The sequence below is a fragment of the Schistocerca serialis genome, chromosome 1 (assembly GCF_023864345.2).
Source record: "Schistocerca serialis cubense isolate TAMUIC-IGC-003099 chromosome 1, iqSchSeri2.2, whole genome shotgun sequence".
NCBI lineage: Eukaryota > Metazoa > Arthropoda > Insecta > Orthoptera > Acrididae > Schistocerca > Schistocerca serialis.
This window is the reverse complement of record NC_064638.1, coordinates 320,849,599-320,872,550: the sequence shown is the minus strand read 5'-3', so window position 1 is coordinate 320,872,550 and position 22,952 is coordinate 320,849,599. Positions and strand designations below refer to the sequence as shown.

Genomic DNA, 22,952 nt, shown 5'->3' with positions numbered 1-22,952 from the left:
ATGATAATCTATATGTAACTAGTTAGATATTATGATATGAATATAATAGAGGGAAACATTCCACGTGGGAAAAATATATCTAAAAAAAAAAGATGATGTAACTTACCAAACGAAAGCGTTGGTATGTTGATAGACACACAAATAAATACAGACACACACACAAAATTCAAGCTTTCGCAACGAACGGTTGCTTCATCAGGAAAGAGGGAAGGAGAGGGAAAGATGAAAGGATTTGGGTTTTAAGGGAGAGGATAAGGAGTCATTCCAATCCTGGGAGCGGAAAGACTTACCTTAGGGGGGAAAACAGGACAGGTATACAGTCGCACACACACACATATCCATCCGCACGTATACAGACACAAGCAGACATTTGTAAAGGCAAAGAGTTTGGGCAGAGATGTCAGTCGAGGCGGAAGTACAGAGGCAAAGATGCAAAGATGTTGTTGAATGACAGGTGAGGTATGAGCAGCGGCAACTTGAAATTAGCGGAGGTTGAGGCCTGGAGGCCTTCCACCTTGACTGACATCTCTGCCCAAACTCTTTGCCTTTACAAATGTCTGCTTGTGTCTGTATACATGCGGATGGATATGTGTGTGTGTGTGTGTGTGTGTGTGTGTGTGAGCGTATACCTGTCTTTTTTTTCCCCTAAGGTAAGTCTTTCTGCTCCCGGGATTGGAATGACTCCTTACCCTCTCCCTTAAAACCCACATCCTTTCATCTTTCCCTCTCCTTCCCTCTTTCTTGATGAAGCAACCGTTGGTAGTGAAAGCTTGAATTTTGTGTGTGTGTTTGTGTTTATTTGTGTGTCTATCAACATACCAACGCTTTCATTTGGTAAGTTACATCATCTTTGTTTTTAGATATAGTTAGATATTATCTTACATTCTGAATAAAAAAACATTGCAAATAAGTTACCTACAACAAAGAATAATCACATAAAAAGTGAAATAGCAACTAATACATTATTTGAAGACAAAACAAGGATGGAAAGATAATTTCAAAGTAGTACATAAGTGCTATAGCAAGAATAAATGCAATTTATGGAACATAGTACTTTATAGAGAAACACTGAAGATACAACGAATAACTGATTGAACAACAGTAATACAGGTTGCAGAATAGGCTGAGCACTCGTTTGTGATCACTTAAATAATACTGTTTCTTTGGTGGTTCACCAGAGTGTGCCAGGGGACTGACCTAGGTGGCCTCTATAAGCAGGCCTGTGCTCTGCATGGATGCATGATCTCTGAAATCGTGCACATCATGAGTGAATGTACATAAATAAGTATGAACATTCATGTAAAAATGTAAACTGCTAATGAAATATATGTGCTTAGTGACCTGAATTTGCTTCTTACTTAAATGTGATTTTCCTGATTTGTTTTATGTGCAAATTGGTCTACTGGTCTAGAAGAAAAGCTATATTTCATCCTCTTTCATTTTCTATGTATATTTCTATAAAATTCATCTATATTGTGTGAATCATTTTAAAGTGAATTGCAGAGGATACTTTTTATCAAACCAGACATTAAAGTCAGTTCCTGTTCCATGTGCAGATGGAACTTGTAAGAATGACTGACTGTATGCCTCTGTGTGAGCTGTCCATTGCCCAATTTTGTTTGCATGATCCCTACAGTTGGATGCTGTACTGGAACTGCTCAGCACACCTAGTTTTTCATGATGTATTGTAGATTATAAAGTATCAGATAGTAAACTATTTACCTTCTTGATACTTCATTAATTTAATATTTATTGTTCCCTTTAATCATTGTTTTATTAATGAAATGTTAAATATATTTGTATGTTTTTGAAATAATTTCAGTCATTTTGATCTATACATACATATTTGTAACATGAAAGTTTGATGTATTTAAATATATCAGAAATGCGACTCTGTGTGTAGGTACACTTGTTGATTTATATATGTAACAAGCAGTCATGAGTCTGGGTGTAACTGAGTTGTCAGTTTAGTATTTGTTGTGTGATGGCATCATTGGTTGGATTCTGGATCTGGTTTTGTAAGTTAAGATGAAATGAGAAGGGTGCAAACATGTTGAGCTATATAGAATATTAGTTGTTCTAAATGTTTTCTTCAAATTATGCAAAGTGTTTTGAGTGCTATGAAGTGAATGAATTGACACACATTAAAACATTGAAGTGAAATCTCCATTCCTGCTTCATTATTACATTTTGCCATACATTTATGAAAGCAACAACCCAACCCTCCATTAGGAAGTGAGATCATCGAGCCAGACAACCTGCCAAAGAAGAATTCGATGTCAATGAGAATGTAAGTAATTTATGCTTTTTAACGACGACTTGCTCATTTTATAGTTATTACACAGAATGGATACATTGTTCATAAATGCATCACTTTGCAACTGTTTGTTGGTTATATAACAGTAGAAGCCAAAAGAGTGAGAAGGCTAGATTAAAATACAGAGTTGGCTGAAGAACAGAAGAATATTATTAGTCTGTGTGCTGAAAGAGGGGTCTTGGAATTTTCTAAGCATGTTCTTGCTAGAAATATGGCATCTTGCTTCAACTTCTGCCAGTTAATGATTTTCACAAATTCTGTTACATTCACACACCAATTGAACAATCCTGTGACCATACAGACTCCCTTCCTCCTGTTGACAGTACTCCTAAAACAGATAACTTTCCTCACTCAGTGTATAATGAACATACTTTTTAAATATTTTTAGCTGGAGAAAAATGCTTAGTTTTTGCAATAGCTACATGTTCTATTGGATACATCAGCAAGGTTGTGTGAATAAGTCTTGTATACTGAATAGTTTAGTGATGTTCTTACCAACACGTCTGAAACTAACTTTATTACTTAAAATGGGACATTTAGTTGCAAATAAATTTTGTCAGTCAATGGATAAATAAAGTGTAATTACAAGTTTAATTAAGGGCTATATCAGCCTTTTTTGTTGTTCTCATTCATTTGTTAAAGGATTTACTCTCTCTCTTCTGCTTTCACAGATGTTGAAATTTTCATCAAACAGTTTGATGAATGATCCTTTCTGATACGACTGCTCCTAAAAGGTCATATATTGCTCCAGTATCCATACTCTCAGCATGGCAATCCACAGAAATTTTTCCAAGGGGGGGAAAAATTCTGAAATTGACATTTTTGATGTACAGTATCTGATTTTGTGAGTTGGAAAATGTGTTGTATTCCAAGAACTAAATTTAATAAGTAGTACACAATATTTAATGTAGCACAAATGACTGACAGTAAGCGAACTACTATATTTTAGGTAAGTTACTTTGATATCCAAATGGCAAACGTATAAGCAAAGTACATCTTTTCCTGTTATTAATATGAATGTTAATTCCTAATTTGTGAGTCAATGATTAGCGATTTCATTCTCCTATGATTAATCCCAGGGTGTCTAACAGTTTATGAAATAAAGCTGGGGAATATTTACAGCAAAATTCATACAGAATTCCCATAATGAGATGTTGATGTTGTTGTTGTTGTTGTGGTCTTCAGTCCTGAGACTGGTTTGATGCAGCTCTCCATGCTACTCTATCCTGCGCAAGCTTCTTCATCTCCCAGTACCTACTGCAACCTACATCCTTCTGAATCTGCTTGGTGTATTCATCTCTTGGTCTCCCTCTATGATTTTTACCCTCCATGCTACCCTCCAATACTAAATTGGTGATCCCTTGATGCCTCAGAACATGTCCTACCAACGAATCCCTTCTTCTAGTCAAGTTGTGCCACAAACTCCTATTCTCCCCTATTCTATTCAATACCTCCTCATTAGTTACGTGATCTACCCATCTAATCTTTAGCATTCTTCTGTAGCACCTCATTTCGAAAGCTTCTATTCTCTTCTTGTCTAAACTATTTATCATCCATGTTTCACTTCCATACATGGTTACACTCCATACAAATACTTTCAGAAACGACTTCCTGACATTTAAATCTATACTTGATGTTAACAAATTCCTCTTCTTCAGAAACGCTTTCCTTGCCATTGCCAGTCTACATTTTATATCCTCTCTACTTCGACCATCATCAGTTATTTTGCTCCCCAAATAGCAAAACTCCTTTACTACTTTAAGTGTCTCATTTCCTAATCTAATACCCTCAGCATCACCCAACTTAATTCGACTACATTCCATTATCCTCGTTTTGCTTTTGTTGATGTTCATCTCATATCCTCCCTTCAAGACACTATCCATTCCGTTCTACTGCTCTTCCAAGTCCTTTGCTGTCTCTGACAGAATTACAATGTCATCGGCGAAACTCAAAGTTTTTATTTCTTCTCCACGGATTTTAATACCTACTCCAAATTTTTCTTTTGTTTCCTTCACTGCTTGGTCAATACACAGATTGAATAACATAGGGGAGAGGCTACAACCCTGTCTCACTCCCTTCCCAACCACTGCTTCCCTTTCATGCCCCTCAACTCTTATAACTGCCATTTGGTTTCTATACAAATTGTAAATAGCCTTTTGCTCCCTGTATTTTACCCCTGCCACCTTCAGAATTTGAAAGAGAGTATTCCAATCAACATTGTCAAAAGCTTTCTCTAAGTCTACAAATGCTAGAAACGTAGGTTTGCCTTTCCTTAATCTAGCTTCTAAGATAAGCCTTAGGTTCAGTATTGCCTCACGTATTCCAATATTTCTATGGAATCCAAACTGATCTTCCCCAAGGTCAGCTTCTACTAGTTTTTCCATTCGTCTGTAAAGAATTCGTGTTAGTATTTTGCAGCCGTAACTTATTAAACTGATAGTTCGGTAATTTTCACATCTGTCAACACCTGCTTTCTTTGGGATTGGAATTATTATATTCTTCCTGAAGTCTGAGGGTATTTCGTCTGTCTCATACATCTTGCTCACCAGATGGTAGAGTTTTGTCAGGACTGGCTCTCCCAGGGCCATCAGTAGTTCTAATGGAATGTTGTCTACTCCCGGGGCCTTGTTTCGACTCAGGTCTTCAGTGCTCTGTCAAACTCTTCATGCAGTATCGTATCTCCCATTTCATCTTCATCTCCATCCTCTCCCATTTCAATAATATTGTCCTTAAGTACATCACCCTTGTATAGACCGTCTATATACTCCTTCAACCTTTCTGCTTTCCCTTCTTAGCTTAGAACTGGGTTTCCATCTGAGCTCTTGATATTCATACAAGTGGTTCTCTTTTCTCCAAAGGTCTCTTTAATTTTCCTGTAGGCAGTATCTATCTTCCCCTAGTGAGATAAGCCTCTACATCCTTACATTTATCCTCTAGCCATCCCTGCTTAGCCATTTTACACTTCCTGTCAATCTCATTTTTGAGACGTTTGTATTCCATTTTGCCTGCTTCATTTACTGCATTTTTATATTTTCTCCTTTCATCAATTAAATTCAATATTTCTTCTGTTACCCAAGGATTTCTACTAGCTCTCATCTTTTCACCTACTTGATCCTCTGCTGCCTTCACTACTTCATCCCTCAAAGCTACCCATTCTTCTTCTACTGTATTTCTTTCCTCCATTCCTGCCATTTGTTCCCTTACGTTCTCTCTGAAACTCTGTACAACCTCTGGTTTAGTCAGCTTATCCAGGTCCCATCTCCTTAAATTCCCCACTTTTTTGCACTTTCTTCAGTTTTAACCTACAGTTCATAACCAATAGATTGTGGTCAGAGTCCACATCTGCCCCTGGAAATGTCTTACAATTTAAAACCTGGTTCCTAAATCTCTGTCTTACCATTATATAATCTATCTGATACCTTTTAGTATCTCCAGGGTTCTTCCATGTATACATCCTTCTTTCATGATTCTTAAACCAAGTGTTAGCTATGATTAAGTTATGCTCTGCGCAAAATTCTACCAGGCGGCTTCCTCTTTCATTTCTTAGCCCCAATCCATATTCACCTACTACATTTCCTTCTCTCCCCTTGCCTACTACCGAATTCTAGTCACCCATGACTATTAAGTTTTCGTCTCCCTTCACTATCTGAATAATTTCTTTTATTTCATCATACATTTCTTCAATTTCTTCATCATCTGCAGAGCTAGTTGGCATATAAACCTGTACTACTGCAGTAGGCATGGGCTTCGTGTCTATCTTGGCCGCAATAATGCATTCGCTATGCTGTTTGTAGTAGCTTACCCGCATTCCTATCATCTTTTTATTCATTATTAAACATACTCCTGCAATATCCCTATTTGACTTTGTATTTATAACCCTGTATTCGCCTGACCAAAAGTTTTGTTCCTCCTGCCACCGAACTTCACTAATTCCCACTACGTCTAACTTTAACCTATCCATTTCCCATTTTAAATTTTCTAACCTACCTGCCCGATTAAGGGATCTGGCATTCCACGCTCCGATCCGTAGAATGCCAGTTTTCTTTCTCCTGATAATGACGTCCTCTTGAGTAGTCCCCACCCGGAGATTTTACCTCCAGAATATTTTACCCAAGAGGACGCCATCATCATTAACCATACAGTAAAGCTGCATGCCCTTGGGAAAAATTATGGCTGTAGTTTCCCCTTGCTTTCAACCGTTCGCAGTACCAGCACAGCAAGGCTGCTTTGGTTAGTGTTACAAGGCCAGATCAGTCAATCATCCAGACTGTTGCCCATGCAACTACTGAAAAGGCTGCTGCCCCTCTTCAGGAACCATACGTTTGTCTGGCCTCTCAACAGATACCCCTCCTTTGTGGTTGCACCTACAGTATGGCTATCTGTATCGCTGAGGCAAGCAAGCCTCTCCACCAACGGCAAGGTCCATGGTTCATGGGGGGGAGGGGGGGGGGGCATAATGAGATATGTAATGCAAATTAAAAATCTGCAGCAGAAAAAGTTAGAAATACTGAGAACATCCTATTTGGCATCAACAAAAATAATCAACATGAATACTCCTTTAAGTGAAGGAAATGGCTGCAAACTTTGGGAAAAAAGGGGGTTATTAGATTTGATGTTGTCTACAATGCTTCCTTTCTGTAGATAGAACATCTGATCACATTAATGAATTTATTTTATCACTTTCATGCTACATGTTCTACTGGATACATCAGCAATGATTTAATGTTTATTAGAGAAATTAAAACTGAATAAACTATGTTTTGAAAACCAGACAGTTTTGAGTTGGTTACATGATGCCTGGGTTACATGGGTGTGTAACCAACTGGGTGGACATGACAAATCTTTTAAAACAACACTCAAATTGGCCAGTAGAATGTACTAGTAGACTAGAACAGGACAAAGTCAATTCTCATCTCTCCAATTTGTCATGTTACTGTGCAGGCATACCAACAGGACTGCCAATTTCATAGCTGTATAACATCATGTGGTGCCTTGTTATATTCCATAAAGTTGAGAAGGTTCCAGTTCCTGGAGAGGACTTTGAAATTTTACACTTTTTTCTTTTAACTCCTAGTGCATAAAATGGGATTTTCTGTTTGTACTTTGGACTAACAGATTAAGTACAGACAGTTTTGATCTTCAGAGCAATTACAGTAGACTCTGCTGTATACCTCTGAATGTAGAATTTGCAAGCTATCATGAGCCCTCTTTCTCCACAGAGAAACTGTGAACTACTATTGAAGTTTTGTTGTGTGGGAGTGAGAGGGCATTCCTGAGGATGTTGGGGATAGATAACAAGAATGTATACTGGTGCTGAGCTCATGTTCTACTGGTATCTGTGCTTCAGGGTATTAGATTAATCCTTTTCTGCAACTTGTAAGTGGGTGTATGAGGGAAAGAAAGAGGCAAGATTGATGGCACTATTTAAGCACTATTCTGTAAAGGTCTGCATCCATCAAGACTGCAGTATAGTGCAAAATTTGCCACTGTACCATGGAATTACCATAATTTCTCATGAATGGAGTGAAAAACCAAAAAATTCCAAGACAGGTAGGCATTGCTAAAATCACAGCATTTCCTGTCAGCATGTTAAATCTGCTGTTTAGCAGAGTCACAGACAAGGATTGCTAGAATTTCTTGCTAGAATTCTGTAGTGAATAAAAAGTCTGTACCCCAGATACCAGGAGGGTGCAAGTGCTCCCTCTTAGCCCCTCCTCTTGCAGGCACCTATGACTCACATATTTAAGGGCTTATGTAATATATTGATTCTTTTTCGTACTTAACAATAAATAGCAAAGCTGTGAACCTATTGCTACACTTCGTAGATTACTCGCAAGTATTACATTGTAAATTAGGTGGCCTTTATTGGAAGTGCTTGTGAAATAAGTTCTTAAAGCCTACCATGGTAGCTCAGGCCAAAACATTTTTTTGTTTTTCTTTTTGGCACACACAGATGTAGCAAGTGTATACGCTACTCATGATGAAAGCCCCACCATAGCCCCATCTGCAACATTTGCTCATGTGTAGGTCTTTGAGTTCTACAGATTCAGTTAACTGATGCTTGAGTCTTACTGTGGATTTATCTTTGACCTGGGTAAACGAGGTAAATGATTTGCATCTGTTTACCTCTGAAGGATTTACAGAACCATCCTTGATAATTTGAAGATAGCAAGAGAATTTACTTTACAGATTGACTGTACTAATTTTTCTTTTCCTTTTAATTTTTCCTTTCCTTTCTTCATCTTTTTTGTCCAGTGCCTTGCCCCAGGTGTCATAGCCTTATTACACCCTGCTATTATCACTGAATAGTTTTCTTAATAATGCAGCAATTACTATCTGCACATCCTCTAAGAATCAATGAATTGTGATGCACTGGATTTATGAACAATAAAAGCAGTCCCTGCAGCACAAGTGACTAAAATTGGAAGTGTGTCTGGCACTCAGCTGAAATTGGAAAGCAATCACTTGACATCCCTCACTCGCTAATTTTACCCGTCATGTTGGATTCATCGTATTTCAGTTGTTTCCATATCATAACTTGTGTGTTATCACTGTATGTTATTTTAAGGCAAAGGTGCAATGAAGGTGTACACCTCTAGGTGTGGTTTGTTATAATTAAATGTCAGTTAATGACACATCATCTATAAAAAAAAAAGCTAAGAAAATTTAACATTAACAGTTTTAAAGTAGTATGTGACAAATACTATCTGTGGTTTTGTGGTTAAGGATGTGGTACCATAGAGGGGAACAAAACAGGTTTAAAATCAGGTTCATACCAATAATTTTTTTTCATCGTCACATTTGTAACACGTTCTGGGAGTAAAAGAAGTATGTTCTGCAATATTGGATATTATTTTTACAATGAGGGTACTCTCTCAGTATTGAGTTCCTTCCATTTTGTGACTTCATTCTAAACTAAAGATGAAATTGCTGCAAGTGACACAACCGGCAGTGACATTTATATTCCTTTTTGTCACAAATATTTGACCATTTTTGCGGTGACTTCAGAGGGTGTGGTTGGGCAGGGATCTAAGAGTACAGCTTAAATTGTTTCAAGTAAAACGAGCAGTGATTGTACCTGTATATATGTTCCTACTTATCACAAATATTTGGATGTTTATTTTCAGATATGTCACAATTTCTAATTGTGTAGTTAGGCAGGAAGCTAAGAGTACAGCTTAAATTACTGCAGGTAGAATGAGGATCAATCAAGTCTATAGTCTTGCTTTTCATCAATACTTTGCTGTTTATTTTGCGTATGTTGCAATTTTAGAGAGTATGTTTAGGCAGGAACCTAAGAGCACAACTTAAATTGTTGTGAATGAAATCAGCAGCAATCATATTTATAGTCTTACTTGTCATAAATATTTTGATGTGATAAAATCCTTAACAAAGTTTTTGTAAATTTGTTGGTAAGGACAAAGGCTGCACCACACAAATGAGGGATGTCACATGATCACTTTCTGACTTCAGCCAAGTTGGGGATCCCTGGATTTTGAACTGGTTGTCCCAGCATAGTAATACCACTGCTTTCAAGCTGGCTGCTATATCAGATCACTGGCTGTCTTCTGGCATGCAACTTTAATCTGACCGATGTCTCAGCTTCCTCTCTCGCAAGCTAACACTGTACTTGTTCAGGAAAAAGTATGCACATAGTCCAGTGAATGAAGTAAAAATATGGAAATAATAATTTATGCTGTCACAGATTTTTGTACAGTAGTGGGAGGGACTGCCATGAAGAACATACTAAAAATCTCAACCAGTGGAGAGTAAGTGTGGAGGTGAGTAACATTTAAAGGTCACTTTTTTCTGTTTGTCTTGAATAACTCAAAAATCATGGTATCTAGTGAAAGTGTGTCCTAGTACAAAATTAGATTACATTATATTCCTACAGAAAAGATCCTATTCATTTTTCCATTGACTAATGCAATGTGTGATGCAGTAGGTTGAAAACAGCATTTTCAGGGTACAAAATTTAATGTTAATTGAACTTAGAAATAACAGAAAAATCTACAATACTTAGAAAAATCTACTTTACTTAGAAATATCTTATCCTGAATGTTTACAGTTCAAAAATCGGCAAGTGGTTCATCATAATTGGCAACATTATCTAGCAGATCGAGTAATGGCGCACCATTTGTACACATATCACGGCACGAGACCCACAGTATTTTTGGCATCCCCATTGTCTCCCACACCCAGTAGAACATTAGCAAAATATGTTGAAGGGGCGATTGCTCCTCCTCCTTTTAGTTTCATAACCACTTGGTCATGGATAGGAGGTTGTTAACATATTTCTGTATCTATAAGACACTAAACTGCTGTAAGGAACAAGAAATGGTGTTGTAAAGAATGTTATGTAAAAGAAATACGTTAATAAAATTAATGAAGCTCTAAGTAAACTCTAAAAGAGTGTTGTTATGCAGATCTGTGTTTGGTGTCTGTTGAGTGAGGTTTGGTTTTGGCTTCTTTGATGCTTTTAATAATGCCCCGCACTGGAGTTATTCAATTTCTTGCTGATATTCCATAACTTGGGGCATTTTTAGAAACATCTCACCAATCTGTACAACCTTCTCTACTGGTCTTAATGAGTTAGTTAAAATGTGGGATATTATCTTCATTTACCTTGGAATCTTTGTAAACCATTCCTCCTTTACTGTTATTGTAAATGGTGGAGTCCATTTCACAGCCACTAATAGTATGAAGAATGGGAATACTTGCAAAAGGAATTTGTTGCACACTATTTATTGAAACCAATTTCAGTTCAATCTCACACCCTGTCAGGCTTTATGAGGTGTGCATTATTCCCTGATCAAGCAAATTTAATGGGTATCATAAAACAAGTCTTCCCCTGTTACTGTGACAGTGGTTTGTAGGAGCAGTTTTCTCTAAGCCGCATCCCAGTACTACTAAAACCTGTAGTAACTACTGTTTCCATTCCTCTTCCTGTCATACTGTCACTCAGGAGTTAGATGAACATTGTTTCGTTCTTTTCTTTTATGAAAAATCCTTCTGTCAAACAAAGACACTCAAACTTTTATTAAAATTAATCTCAACTGATGTTTTTGTGAGGCTTCTATACTGTTATGCTTGTTTTGCACTGTGGACAGTACAACAACCATTAAAAAACTATGGTACTATTTTGGTCGTAATGTCTGAGTACATAAGCTAAGTATTGTTGACAAGTACAGAAATCTTGATACCAAAATTCCATTTGTTGTGGAGAAGGAAGAAGTCTCCACCTACTGCATGGTGAATCTTCTTGGCAAATTAAACCTATTTACTGGTCTGCCCGGACCTTTGCCCCCAGCAACATTTGTGCATATTCTTACATCATGAGTTGCAGAACTGTCCTCTGGAAAAGCAACATACAGGGATTTCTTCCCTCACACATTTCCCCTTCATTAAGAAACTCCAAAGGGATGGATATACTTCATATTGTGTGAGCTGTGCAACTTCTTCATCACTCTTTTTTGTAATGGTTGTTCTTTGAAAAATGATCAGAGGATCTACTGTAATTGTTTCATAGTTAGCTTTTTGTTTTGTTTATAGTAAACAGACACAACATCACACTCTCCTTAGACTGTGTTATGTCACTACAGTTACAACCAATGTAACTTTGCATGGTTCTGGCACAAAATTCTAGCACTCAATGCTATTTATTTTTGAGTTTCCTGTCAAAAGAGAGGTAAATGAATTCATTTTCAGAAAAGATGTGTTATCATTGAGCCACTCATTTAATAAACTGCAAATAAGTATGCACTTTATAAACTGAAAATAGCTCCAGTATATAAATAGGAGCCCAGTGAAGTTCTTTTGTCTACTCACATGAGAGAACCTAAAGGGTAATGCTGGAGAGCTACAGTCTGTTTGCAAACTGAACAGTGAGCAGCATTTATGGTGAGGGAAGCGATCTTCCTCGGAAGAGTGCTGCAACTGCCGTACAGAATGAATAAAAATCAATTTCCCCTCCAGCAGTGTAGAGCACTGAGCAGAGATCTATGTAGATTGTCCACATGGGTTTTTTGGATTAGTATTACTAGTAACTTGTATCTGTAATTTGTGTAATGTTAATGTATTTTGCGGAAAATAAACATTCCCTGTACATGTCTGCGTACTGGATTGTCACTGCAGAAAGGGAGGTACAAACACAAATGTTTAATAGGATTACATTCTCTTCAGACAATTCCATTGCACACGCAATTTATTCAGTACTTCTATAATACAGTGACAAGGCTGTTGTCATGGGAAAAACTGATTCAGTGGCATACCTGTTGCATAAACCATTGCACCTTATGGCTACTGAGCACACGACTCAGCATAGCTTCATCACGCTCCATCTGCAGTAGTGTACACAGCTTAGTAGGATTTGTTTCACACAGTGCCTCTAGAACGCTGTCCACCATTCGCTCCAGATATTCCTCTGGCCGCCCGCAGCAACCGTTGACTGAACATACCTGAAATTGTCATCATCACACAAGTTGCCTGTGTCACTCTGTCTGTAATAGAAAAACTGTTCTCCTCCTAATCACTCAAGGCATTATAATGTGGTGAAGTAGAAACATTAGCAGTGGCTTACATGTTTTTAAATGGTAACTTTGAGTCAAAAACTGCCACCTTATCACCATGCTCTTTTCAAAGTTATGAGGGTAGATCAAGAAGTAGTAAATTATGGTGCAAAAGGTGCTGCAAAATAGCTTCCTAGTACGTCAACGTGAAACTTCCCTAAAAAAACTTTGAGTTGGGAGCTAAGAAACTAAGAAATATTTACAGGGATCAAGTTCTTCCAATTTTATTTTTATGTGCAATATTTTTAATTGTACATAATCATTCTCCATGTCATAATAGTACAGTTTTTTTTTTTATAGTAGCACAGTTTCCTATTGTGACTACTTTAAAAATAAACTCAGTGGCTTGGAGACCTATATAATATTGAGGATTAAAATGTAATCATAGATTTTATCTATAGATGAACACTGCTTGAAACCTTCAACAAATTGACTGGCAACACTCTCCCATACCACCAAATCTATCTAGCACTTGTCGCGTAAGTTTGTATCCCTGTGGTCAGATAAATTAATGTTATCATATGAACTATTTCTTACAATGTCTTTTGATATTTTCAACACATAAAGTGCTTCTTACTAGCATGATAACTGTAATTGGACCACTGTTTTTCTTATCTATGATAGCTAAATTTTCCCCCTTTGATGTACTTATTACATCTATAGCACAAAAATAATTCCTAATTGGTGTTATTAATAAATAATGTGTAAAAAACAGGGCAATACATTAAAATATTAAAGTTTCAGTCTTAGTGCAAAATGGAAACAATCCTACTTTGATGTAGGTGATGTGAATAATACCCTATCCTGATGCAACAGGTAATCCTATTATACAAGCTGCAACCTCATGATCTGCTTGCTCTTACCAGAGATTGACCATCATGCTTAACATACATTCTAGGACAAAAAAGTGATGCACTGTGAAAGTATTACCTGAATGGGATGTAAACTGGAAGATGTGATGTACATGCACAGACAAACAAATAATTACAGCAAAAATTGGATGATTTATTCAAAAGAATGAAGTTCACAAATTGAGCAAGTCAGCAAATTGCATATAGTGCAGTTGTCATAGATCTCTTGCGGTAATGATTAACCTGCTGATGATCACCTTCATTGCTTCTCGGAGCTGTGATACTTTGTTCAGTGTTGGAATCGGTTGTGCCATATGCAATGTGAGAAAGCTACATTTCCCATTCGCATACAGCAGGAGTACAAAATGGGTGTGCAATTAAAAATCCCACCAAATATGAAATCCATCCTGTTACTCAGTTTTTAGCAGCAAAAACTCTCAATGTTTACATTCGACATGAATTTTGTGACGCTTAAGGGCAGTATATTGTAAGTGAAGGCATTATGAGTAAGTGGTATCGTTTGTTTAAGTGTGGAATCATGATTATTCTGATGATGACAAAGGTGGCTGTCCTTGTGTTTTATACAGAAAACTGATGGACAAATTCATGAAAACCTGGTTTTCTTGGTATGCCTGCTGGTTGGATTCCTAAATTTATTTTTTAGAACCACAAAGCTAAAAGGATTATTGCTTCTCAGTACTTGTTTTTTCATTACAATATGGAATGAACAGTTCTACTGAATAGAATCATGACTGGTGATGAGACATAGATTTCCTATGCTTATGCAGAGACAAAACAACAATTGGGGGGTGTGGGGACGTACTGCATTGCCCAACAAACCAAAACAAGCAATCTGAAGTCTACCAGAAATCTTATGGCTACTCAGTATAGGAATGCTATTGCAATCTTGTTTGAGCATTTTAGGGAATGCAGAAATACAATTAGTTCTGAAGAGTATTTTAAGAAATTAAGAAAACTGAGAATATTCAAAGAAACTGACACTCTTGTCTGTTGATTGTCAGCACCATGCTTCTCCACAACAATCATCAACCACTCTCTGCATGGTTAACACTGGAATTGAAGATTGGAAGTGGGAAACACTGAATGTGCTACAAATAAATATTTTGGAAAATGGGAAAAATCTTTTGGAAATTATATTACAAATAATTTGTATTTGATGAAACATAAATTTGACATTTGAAAACACTTTTGACATTTCACCTACACACATTTTGAATAGTAACATTTGATATTGAGCACCCCCTCCCATAAAACTTATCAAAATGTTAAGTCTGTCTGTGCCACGATACTTAGCCAAGGAAATGCTGAATGCCCACTCAAGTTCTTACACTCCAATACCACTTTCACAAAGATTCATAAGATGCTCTATATTTCAATCAAGAAATGGGATCATGGTGAGCAGCTACTTATTTTCTTTTCACTTAATCTGCTTGACAGTGGAAGTTTGGGCACCTTTCATAAGGGTGGCAGATCACTAGAGTTCTGTCCCTTTTGGAACACGGAGAACTCAGCCCAGTACAATCTGCTTCATCAAAATGATTTTTCACTAGAAGCTTGAAGTGAAAAATATTACTGAAGCTTTGGTTGTCTTTAGTTCACTGGTGTTAAAGATGTGTATTTGCTAAGGAGGCCAGATCCAAGAAATCACCTTCACCTTTATTGGCTCTAGCTGGGGCCACCACATTTTCCACTTCTTCAGGCACCATGCATTTAACATTTTTTCCCCTTTCCTCTATAATATCAAAGATCTCATGGCGAGGAACTATGGCTAGACACTAAAAACTTGAGTCCAGCGCTTTCAGAGATACCTTCTGAAACAAACAATATTAAAGCCATCAACATCATATGACTTTTGTCCTGTCTGACACCAGGGTTGCCACAGGTTCTGGAAATCAGGGAATATCAGGGAGTGTAAAACACATCAGGCAAATCAGGGAAATTTGAAAAAAAACACTGGAAAAATCTCATTTTTGTCTCAATAAATGAAATGGTTTGTTTACTCTAGTGTCACGCATTGCCACTGGCTGGGTGCAGTTGAGTATGTGCGTTACTTCCCTACTCCTTCATTCCTACCACTTCTCCCCTTCCTAGCACCCACCTCAGCTTGTGGTCAATGCTGCAACCACTTCTTGCCACTAGCTTAGCAGTTGCCGATGAGAGGCAGGGAGGCTTGAGGAGTGGTTTGTTTGAATCTGATTCTCAGAAACAGTGGTAATGTGTGCATGAGCTGTGTCTGAGTGATTGTGTGTGCTCTCATTTTCTGACAAAAGCTATGGCTGAAAATCTAGTTTTAAGAGTGTGATTGTCTTTTCTATGTACCTGCCTGCAATTCAGAAAACATCTTTATGGTGAGGGGCTACCTATCCTCATTATTATTTATTCTCAGAGTATTTGAACAAGTTATGTGTTGCATGGATTGATCACCATGGTCTCATTTTATCAACATGCTGTCTGTGGCTTGTGAACAGCTGGCCACATGAGTGGATTTTCACAATGAGCCAAAACCCAAGGCTGTTTCTGTGGGTATCTGTAATGGGTCAGGCATGCCAATCTGAAGACTTTTGGTTCCCACTAATGTGCAGGCCCTCCCCATCAGATCTAGTTGCACCTATCTGTCCGCAGGCCAGGTCTGTTTGTGTGTGGTGTAATGGAGCAAATTTTCATGGTTTATCCACGGACCCAGGACTGTGGTGCTCCTCAGCAGGCCAAAGACCATGGGCAATGAATCTGAGGAATTGTGACTGTCTCACTGGATGTACATTGCACAGTGTGATGTTTTGTAGACAGTTTATTTGTTCTAGTACATTTTGGCACTTCAAAAGTAGTTTACATGTTAGAAAATATAGATAATAATAAGAAGAAAATTGTGTTGGTCACTGGCAGTTTGTACGCTATGCACTCATATATTTCACCAAGATGCGCTGACACTTTCATCCAAGAGTTTCATATATTTGGAGAGATCATTCAAGAAAATTGATGGTAGCTCCACAGTGGGGTCCGAGCCTACATGATTTGCTTTAGCATTCCTGTTTCAAGAGATACACTATGAACTCGGTGAGTCTGAGAGTGATTGTACATGCATTGTTGGCATAACATCACCCATGGATTTGATAGGTTTAGAAAATTTGGGATGGTTCATAGATGATCGAGTGGATAGAACATTTGCATAGTACAAATGATTTTCTGCATGCATATCTCTAAAAATGCTTATGGGCTACTTTGAGGAGATGAATGTTAAACAACAGCATCTTTGATTCATAATCAAAACATCCTCAGTCCTCAGTTTGAAATGTGCCACTGCTTAAATTTTGATTAATAATCAGCAATGGCAGCTGAAAAATTCTGGCATAAGAAGTCGGCCTCATTCTGAAAAGTGCCTTGTCAAAGAAGGTGGAGGATTGGAGAGTTGTTCAGGGCACTCTCTTGCCCTCGGGGTGGGAAGCTGCCCCTAAAGGCGGAACAATCAGCAACGATCAATGGCTTGAGGATGCAGAAGGCAATGGACACCACTGCGTTAAAGACACATAACATGTATCCACAGGACATGTGGCCTGTAATTGAAAAGTGTCATGATGATCTCTCAATTGACAAAAGATTCCGGAATAGTCCCAGGACAATGACAGTTCAGGTATACATGCTGATGTCACAAGCTGAAGATGAGGAGATAGAGAAAAAGTATATGAGGATATTGAAAGGGTAATACAATATGCAAAGGGAGATGAAAATTTAACAGTCATGGGGGACTGGAATGCTGTTGTAGGGGAAGGAGTAGAAGAAAAGGTTACAGGAGAATATTGGCTTGAGACAAGGAATGAGAGAGGAGAAAGACTTACTGAGTTCTGTGATAAATTTCAGATAGTAATAGCGAATACTCTGTTCGAGAATCACAAGAGGAGGTGGTATGCTTGGAAAAGCCTGGGTGATAAGCAAAGATTTCAGTTAGATTACATCATCATGGTCAGACAGAGATACTGAAATCAGATTCTGGATTGTAAGGTGTACTCAGGATCACAATGTAGTAGTGGTCAAGAGTAGGCTGAAGTTTAGGAGATTAGTCAGGAAGAAGCAATGCAAAGGAGTGAGATATGGAAGTATTAAGGAATGATGAGACATGCTTGAAGTTCTTTAAGGCTGTAGACACAGCAATAAAGAATAGTCCAGTAGGCAGTACAGTTGAAGAGAAATGGACATCTCCAAAAAGGACAATCAAAGAAGCTGGAAAGAAAAACATAGGTACAAAGAAGGTAATTGCAAAGAAACCATGAGTAACAGAAGAAATACTTCAGCTGGTTGATGAAAGAAAGAAGTACAAAATGTTCAGGGGAATTGAAAAATACAGGAATACTATTCAACAAGGAATATAATAAATAGAAATTGCAGCATGAGCTGTGGCTGGCTCATGTTATGCCTTGCATTAAACCTTGGTTGCTATTCTGTGATTAGTTTCCCACCGTTATTGCGATTATGCTGTTATCCTCTCTCTCCGCAAGTGGCAGCAGCAGCGTGTATTGATATTCACACCATTGCACTACACTCCTGGAAATGGAAAAAAGAACACATTGACACCGGTGTGTCAGACCCACCATACTTGCTCCGGACACTGCGAGAGGGCTGTACAAGCAATGATCACACGCACGGCACAGCGGACACACCAGGAACCGCGGTGTTGGCCGTCGAATGGCACTAGCTGCGCAGCATTTGTGCACCGCCGCCGTCAGTGTCAGCCAGTTTGCCGTGGCATACGGAGCTCCATCACAGTCTTTAACACTGGTAGCATGCCGCGAAAGCGTGGACGTGAACCGTATGTGCAGTTGACGGACTTTGAGCGAGGGCGTATAGTGGGCATGCAGGAGGCCGGGTGGACGTACCGCCGAATTGCTCAACACGTGGGGCGTGAGGTCTCCACAGTACATCGATGTTGTCGCCAGTGGTCGGCAGAAGGTGCACGTGCCCGTCGACCTGGGACCGGACCGCAGCGACGCACGGATGCACGCCAAGACCGTAGGATCCTACGCAGTGCCGTAGGGGACCGCACCGCCACTTCCCAGCAAATTAGGGACACTGTTGCTCCTGGGGTATCGGCGAGGACCATTCGCAACCGTCTCCATGAAGCTGGGCTACGGTCCCGCACACCATTAGGCCGTCTTCCGCTCACGCCCCAACATCATGCAGCCCGCCTCCAGTGGTGTCGCGACAGGCGTGAATGGAGGGACGAATGGAGACGTGTCGTCTTCAGCAATGAGAGTCGCTTCTGCCTTGGTGCCAATGATGGTCGTATGCGTGTTTGGCGCCATACAGGTGAGCGCCACAATCAGGACTGCATACGACCGAGGCACACAGGGCCAACACCCGGCATCATGGTGTGGGGAGCGATCTCCTACATGGCCGTACACCACTGGTGATCGTCGAGGGGACACTGAATAGTGCACGGTACATCCAAACCGTCATCGAACCCATCGTTCTACCATTCCTAGACCGGCAAGGGAACTTGCTGTTCCAACAGGACAATGCACGTCCGCATGTATCCTGTGCCACCCAACGTGCTCTAGAAGGTGTAAGTCAACTACCCTGGCCAGCAAGATCTCCGGATCTGTCCCCCATTGAGCATGTTTGGGACTGGATGAAGCGTCGTCTCACGCGGTCTGCACGTCCAGTACGAACGCTGGTCCAACTGAGGCGCCAGGTGGAAATGGCATGGCAAGCCGTTCCACAGGACTACATCCAGCATCTCTACGATCGTCTCCATGGGAGAATAGCAGCCTGCATTGCTGCGAAAGGTGGATATACACTGTACTAGTGCCGACATTGTGCATGCTCTGTTGCCTGTGTCTATGTGCCTGTGGTTCTGTCAGTGTGATCATGTGATGTATCTGACCCCAGGAATGTGTCAATAAAGTTTCCCCTTCCTGGGACAATGAATTCACGGTGTTCTTATTTCAATTTCCAGGAGTGTATATTAGGCATCGAGCTTATAGTTTCCGGCTGGGCCGTGGATGGGCAGTTGGTCAGTTGGCGTGGAGCAGCAAGGAAATCTCCGTGGCGTGTGTCTGGCTGGGGCCGCTGGCGGGGTCCACGCATGGTCGGAGTGTGAGGGGCTGTTCCCATTGTTATGAGGTCCGTGGCTCACCGATCTCGGACACAAAAGTTGAGCCTTTACTTAATCTTCCAGTCAGCCCCAACTCTTCACAATGTGTTGTTTTAATATTGTTGTGGGCTGTTGGGACATTTCCGTGAGCAACAACGTGTGTTTTCAAGTTGACGAAATTCTAGCCGCCTCCTATGAAGTTTAACTTAACTTGATTATTTTGGAATTAAAGTGCACCAGTTGAATCTTCTGCCTTGTGACCGTTAACATTCCGGTTACCTGCCCTGGCCATTGACTTGAATTCAGGCAGTGTATTTTCCTCATTGTTTTGTGGCTGTCCAGCATGGCGTGTAGCTTGGGGGCGGAATGTGTAATTCGTTGTGGGTGCCCATACCTTCTCCATTATTCCATTGAACTTCCTGTTGTATGCTGGTCAGGTGGAGTGGAAGTTCTCCTGTCACTTGCTCCATTGACTGTCTGTTGGTTGGGTTGCCATTGGATAGAGAATTGTTGGGCCGACTGCCAGTCTCACCTGAGCGAGCGTTAGTGTTTGAATTGCACGCCGACCCTTGGAAACTTCTGAGCAATGTTTGATGTGCTGCCTTTTCTTATTTGTCCTTGTTGTTTGTTTATGTATGGCTTCTAGCCAATTTTAAATTAAAGTTGCTTTGCCCTTAAGGCATGAGATTGTTTGGGCCTTCAGCCTGATTTAAAGAAATTTAGGATAAGGCCTTCTGCCTTTTAAAATTCAAATTCTTGTTTTGAGCCTTACGTTATTGGCCTTCAGCCAATTTTAAATGAAAGTTGTTTTGCCCTTAAGATACGAGATTGTTTGGGCCTCCAGCGTAATTTAGATAAATGTTTTAAGATGAGGCCTTCTGCCTTTTAAAATTCAAATTCTTGTTTTTGAGTCTTAAGTGATTGGCCTTCAGCCGGTTTTAAATTAAAGTTGTTTTGACCTTGAGGTGTGAGATTGAATGTCACATTTATCTGGGAATTAAGTTGTAAAATTAATGTTTGGCTTGCTCTGTTTTTAATGTTTTCTTTACTCTTGTAATGTTTGTCACATGAATAAAGTAGTATGTTCAAGTGCAACTTACAGCCACTCATTTTGGCCCCTTTCCACACATGAAACTATCTGTGCTGTCCTGCGGGTATAGCAGGCGATCTCACAGGGAAGCTAAGATGAAATCACTGAATGAAAAATGTGGAGAAATCTAAAAAAAGACTGTCAGAAGGACTGACACAGCATATAGGAAAGCCAAAACAACCTTTGGTGAAAATAAAAGGAAGGAGGTAACATTAAGAGCGCAACCAGAATTCCATTATTAAATGCTGAGGAGAGAGCAGGTAGGTGGAAAGACTACATTGAATTCCCCTGTGAGGCAGAAGATTTCTCTGATATGATAGAAGAAGAAACATGATTTAATTTAGAAGAGATATGGGATCCAGAATTTAAGACAGCTTTGGAGGACTTAAGATCAGATAAGGCAGAAGGGACCAATAACATTCCATCAGACTTTATAAAATCATTAGGGGAAGTGGCGACAAAATGACTATTCATGTTGGTGTGTTGACTTTATGAGTCTGGAAATATAGCATCTGACTTTCCGAAAAATATCATCCACACAATAACAAAGACTCCAAGATCTGACAAGCGCGAGAATTATCACAAAATCAGCTTAACAGCTCGTGCTACCAAGTTGCTGACATGAATAATATACAGAAGAATGAAAAAGAAAATTGAAGATCTGTTAGTTGACGATCACTTTGGCTTTAGGAAGGGTAAATGCATCAGAGAGGCAATCCTGTTGTTGCAGCTGATAATGGAAGCAAGACTAAAGAAAAATAAAGACACATTCATAGAATTTGCCAACCTAGAAAAGGCGTTCAACAGTGTAAAGTGGTGCAAGATGTTCGAAATTCTGAGAAAAGTAGAGGTAAGCTATAGGGAGAGACAGGTAATATACAATATGTACAAAAACCAAGAGGGAATAATAATCCTTGGATAAAAAGGATGTACAACAGGGATGTAGTCTTTCGCCCATACTGTTCTATCTGTACATCGAAGAAGCAATTATGGAAATGAAAGAAACGTTCAGGAGTGGAATTAAAATTCAAGATGAAAGGGTAACAATGATATGATTCACCAGTGCATTATGTGATCTGTTGAATGGAATGGACAGTCTAATGAGTACAGAATATGGATTGAGAGTAAATCAAAGAAAGCCAAAGTAATGAGAAGTGGCAGAAAAAAGATCAGTGAGAAACTTAACATCAGGATTGATGGTCATGAAGTAAATGAAGTTAAGGAATTCTGCTACCTAGACAGTAAAATAACCAATGACAGAAAGAACAAGTAGGATATCAAAAGTAGAATAGCACTGGCATAAAGGGCATTCCTGGCCAAGAGAAGTTTACTACTATCAAACATAAATCCTACTTTGAGGAAGAAATTTCTGGGCATATATGTTTGTAGCACAGCATTGTATGGTAGTGAAACATGGACTGTGGGAAAACCTGAACTGAAGAGAATTGAAGGATTTGAAATGTGGTGCTACAGATGAATGTTGAAAATTTGGTAGACTGATAAGGTAGGGAATGAGGAGGTTGTGCACAGAATTGGAGAGGAAAGGAATATGTGGAAAACACTGGCAAGGAGAAGGGACAGGATGATAAGACATCTGTTAAGACATGAGGAACTAACTTCTGTGGTACTAGAGGGAGCTATAGAGGGCAAAAACTGTAGAGGAAGACTAACATTGGAATACATCCAGCAGATAATTGAGGACGTAGGTTGCAAGTGCTAATCTAGTCTGAGATGTGGAGGTTGGCACAGGAGAGAAATTTGTGGTGGGCTGCATCAAACCAATCAGAAGACTGATGCCCCTCCCCCCCCCCCCCCCCCCCAAGAAAAAAAAGGGTACTCATTCTAGTACAAAGTGCAACAGATAATGACTCATACTTTCAAGGAGCTTAAGAAGAGAATATGATCACAATCAACAAGCTTATTGAGCACCCACTGCTTCCAACTGCAAGCAGACAAACATAGGCTATTGAAACCTCCTCTCAGCTGGAGACACCAAGATTCATCAAACTTGTATTTCAGA

At 39.3% G+C, this 22,952-nt stretch overlaps 1 protein-coding gene across 1 annotated transcript in view; it reads right to left on the bottom strand.

Annotated features, from left to right (window-relative positions):
• LOC126457338 (uncharacterized) overlaps nt 1-22,952 on the bottom strand; it is a 108,822-nt gene that overhangs the window by 62,423 nt on the left and 23,447 nt on the right. The window contains exon 2 of the mRNA XM_050093555.1: nt 12,589-12,774. Coding sequence (XP_049949512.1) covers nt 12,589-12,774 — 186 coding nt within the window. The remainder of the gene's footprint in view (nt 1-12,588; nt 12,775-22,952) is intronic.